Source organism: Atta colombica, unplaced genomic scaffold (assembly GCF_001594045.1).
Source record: "Atta colombica isolate Treedump-2 unplaced genomic scaffold, Acol1.0 scaffold105, whole genome shotgun sequence".
Taxonomy (NCBI): domain Eukaryota; kingdom Metazoa; phylum Arthropoda; class Insecta; order Hymenoptera; family Formicidae; genus Atta; species Atta colombica.
This window is the reverse complement of record NW_017259190.1, coordinates 4,678,114-4,681,743: the sequence shown is the minus strand read 5'-3', so window position 1 is coordinate 4,681,743 and position 3,630 is coordinate 4,678,114. Positions and strand designations below refer to the sequence as shown.

At 27.9% G+C, this 3,630-nt stretch overlaps 2 protein-coding genes across 2 annotated transcripts in view; one reads left to right on the top strand and one right to left on the bottom strand.

Moving 5' to 3' along the window:
* Window positions 1-3,024, top strand: part of LOC108689875 (katanin p60 ATPase-containing subunit A-like 2) — a 4,468-nt gene extending 1,444 nt beyond the window's left edge. Inside the window, exons 4-8 of the mRNA XM_018196830.1 lie at window positions 836-1,136; window positions 1,373-1,541; window positions 1,608-1,720; window positions 2,345-2,547; window positions 2,640-3,024. Of these exons, the coding sequence (XP_018052319.1) occupies window positions 836-1,136; window positions 1,373-1,541; window positions 1,608-1,720; window positions 2,345-2,547; window positions 2,640-3,024 (1,171 nt within the window). The remainder of the gene's footprint in view (window positions 1-835; window positions 1,137-1,372; window positions 1,542-1,607; window positions 1,721-2,344; window positions 2,548-2,639) is intronic.
* A 473-nt stretch (window positions 3,025-3,497) lies between these two features.
* LOC108689746 (survival motor neuron protein) overlaps window positions 3,498-3,630 on the bottom strand; it is a 2,317-nt gene continuing 2,184 nt past the window's right edge. The window contains exon 5 of the mRNA XM_018196673.1: window positions 3,498-3,562. Within this exon, the coding sequence (XP_018052162.1) occupies window positions 3,529-3,562 (34 nt within the window). The 3' untranslated portion in view covers window positions 3,498-3,528. The remainder of the gene's footprint in view (window positions 3,563-3,630) is intronic.

Here is a 3,630-nt window from a genome sequence, read left to right as displayed (position 1 = left end):
TATATATATATATATATATATACATGTCCCGACAGTTTTTGCCAACGCTTTTGTGTAGATAGAGCGAACTAAACTGAATCGAAAAATCCTCTATTATTTTGCAATTTTTACAATAACAAGATATTAATTACTAAAAATTGTCAAATATTGGTCTTGAATAATTATTTATTTCAAATACTATCAACTTTATAGAAAAGCTGCAAGAGACAAAAATCATTTTTTTTTTCCCATAAAATTCCAAGAATTTTTTCAGAATTTTTTCAGAATTTTTTAATACCGAATTTTCTTGGTAAAAATAAAAAAATGCAATACTAAAAAGTTGTGAAAAAATTCTTAGAGTTCTATGAAAAGAAAATAAATAATTTTTTTCTTACAATTTTTCTGTAAAGTTGATGGTATTTGAGTAAAAATTATTCATGACCAACATTTATCAATTTTTAGTAATTAATATCTTGTTAACTATTGCGAAAATTGCAAAATGGTAGAGAACTTTTCAACTCAGTTTAGTCCGCTCTATCTACATAAAAGCGATTGGCAAAAACTTTCGGGACATCCTGTATGTATGTGTGTGTGCGTGCGCACGCGCGCGCGTGTGTGTGTGTATACGCGATTGATGTATTTATATTTGTATTCAAAGATATGCTCCTCTTACAAATAATATCATTAAATAACATTTTGCAACATAATCCAATATAAAATTTTATCAACGAATTATTGATAATTTAATTGGCTTTACTTGTATTTCCCAAGTTATGAAAGACGTCAATTTCTTTGCGATAAACTCGATAAATTGGATAAAATCGAAGCTACTTTATTATGTCTACTTTCGTAACAGCAACAAAAGAGCAGAAAGAATTTCGAAGATCTATTCAAAGCAAGAGGATCGCGTTACTGAGGAATGTAACAATATTGGCAAAAATAAAGTCGCACAAAAACATACCACTTCCACATGGAATGAATTGAATCTTGGTATGACGGTTACGCCGATTTTTCCCGCGGAGAGTGGCGATCGAGTCGCTATACAAGTGCCAATGTTCGACGAAACTTTCATCAATAACGAGAGACTACTGAAACCTATCGGTAATCTCTATCCATTTAGTTCTGAACTAAAAGAGATTGCAGATGTTATGTCACGGGTAAGAAACAAAAAATATGTGATACATACTATACTATTTTTGAGCAGAAATTATGTTTACTTTCTCTCTAATAAAGTATAAGCTTTCGTTACAATTACATTAACAAATCCAAATCATTAAAAGGAAAGTCATTATAAGTATAATTATTATCCATGTATGTCTTGCCATACGGCAAGAAAACAAATAAAATGGAATCTAAATACAATAATATTATATACATAAGTAATAATTTCTAGGAAATAGTGCAGCAAAACTTGAATGTTCATTGGGATGACGTAAAGGGATTGAAAGATTGCAAAATGTTATTAAAAGAAGCCATACTTTATCCCATGAAATATCCAAGCTTGTTTAATAAAAGATTCGGTTTTTGCAAAGGCATATTATTATACGGTCCACCAGGAACTGGTATGTAATTATATGAAAATTATATAATACCCATTGATAAATTGATAAAAAAACACTCTCGAATAGGTAAGACGATGCTTGCGAAAGCAGTCGCAACCGAATGTCAATCGACTTTCTTTAATATCACTTCTAGTTCAGTTATCAGCAAATGGAGAGGAGATTCAGAAAAATACATTCGCGTAAGTCGAATAATGTACGATTCATTTCGAAATATCGATCTATTTCCACAATCGACAATGATGAACAATCATAATTCTAGACATCTATAATACTATTTTCTATATTCATCTAAATTTTAAATTTTAAAGTTTAAGAAAAAAGATGAAAAGGTAAAAGAAATCGGTAAAGAAATAATAGTACAATTAATAAAATTTTAGTACTGTCTTTGTAATCAAAATTATATATATCTATTAGATACTTTTTTTTCATTCTCGATACAAGTTATTATGAACATAAAATAATAATCTACATTGTTATTATTAACCGTAACACACATGAAGCACACATTTAAAAAAGAATTTTCTGTGGAGTTTTGGTATTGTTAAATATTGTTATACAGATGAAAGTTTTAAAACTTTCAATTATATAAAAAGTTACAACACTTAGACGTAATACAATAATTAGCCCACACGAATAGAACAAAACTGTAAAAAATAAAATTATGAAAAATAAAATTACTCACAGGATCATCAGGACTCATATATTCTTACGAATTACAAATTGATTTCTTATATATTGACAAGTTTGAATATACCAAAACAAAATGGAAAAAAAAGATTAGTATAAATATATTATATATGTAGGTACTCACCGATCTTGCTAAACATTATGCACCAACGATAATCTTTATCGATGAAATCGATTGGACGACCACAAAAAATATAGATCATTCATCGAATTCAGAACCTGCTAGAAGATTTCGAGCTGAACTTCTCGCTAGATTGGACGGTTTATTGTCAATGGAGTACACAAATGTAGTATTATTAGCAGCTACAAATGTTCCATGGTAAACACACACGTATTTATTCATTTATTCATATAAGCGTATAATCTTATTTATTCTAGTTAATCTCTCTAAACTCATTTTTTATCTTTTAGGAATATAGACATTGCCTTGTTGCGACGTTTAGAAAAAAGGATTTTTGTGGATTTACCCGACGAAACTAGTCGATTAGAAATATTGCAGTCTTATGTGCGTGAGGATCTGTATAATTCGCCGGAGATACTCAAACTTGCGAAAGAAACTGAAGGATATTCTTGCGCAGATTTAAAACTGCTGTGCAAAGAGGCATGGATCAGTCAATTGCGACCCATTTGGGCGAGTCTCGAAGCTAAAACAATCTCGATGAATAATATTCAAAATGATAGTCTAATTAGTGCAATTAATCATATTGCGCTTGCTAAAACCAAAGTAAAACCCATTACCAAACATATGAACGCACAATATACGGAATGGCATGAGGAATTTGGTTTCTCAAAATAAGAAAAAAAAATAATAGAGTAGCTGTTCTGACAAATAATTGTAACACAAATATGTACATCTATGAGATAATGTAATTTTTTTTTCTACAAAATAGTGATATTTCGTAAACATGTTTAAAATATTTGTAAAATTCGTATTAGTTGTTTATATAAATTTTAATGATATACACATTTTAATTGTAAATTAAAATATAAAATATACGTAAGTATACAGATATACATGTATATTTGTGAAACATATAGAGAAAATAATACAAATTTTACAAATAGAATATATGTACATACATAACATATACACACACATATATATATTTATTTTTTTTTCACAAATGTTTTATTAATTTTTCATAATCTAATAAAATATTCTGCAAAATAAGTCTGAAAGATTTTATTAATAAAAAGTTTATTTATTAACACAATATCTAAACTAAAATGTAAAAATATGTATATTATGGAAAAATAATTATTCTTATACGGCTACTGACAATTTCTTCTTTTCTGCTGATTAATTTTTGCTTGCTTTAATCCATGATAATAACCTACATAAAAAAAATCTATGGCATTATATCAATATTATTTGAAAATATAAATAATATAAAAATTATAT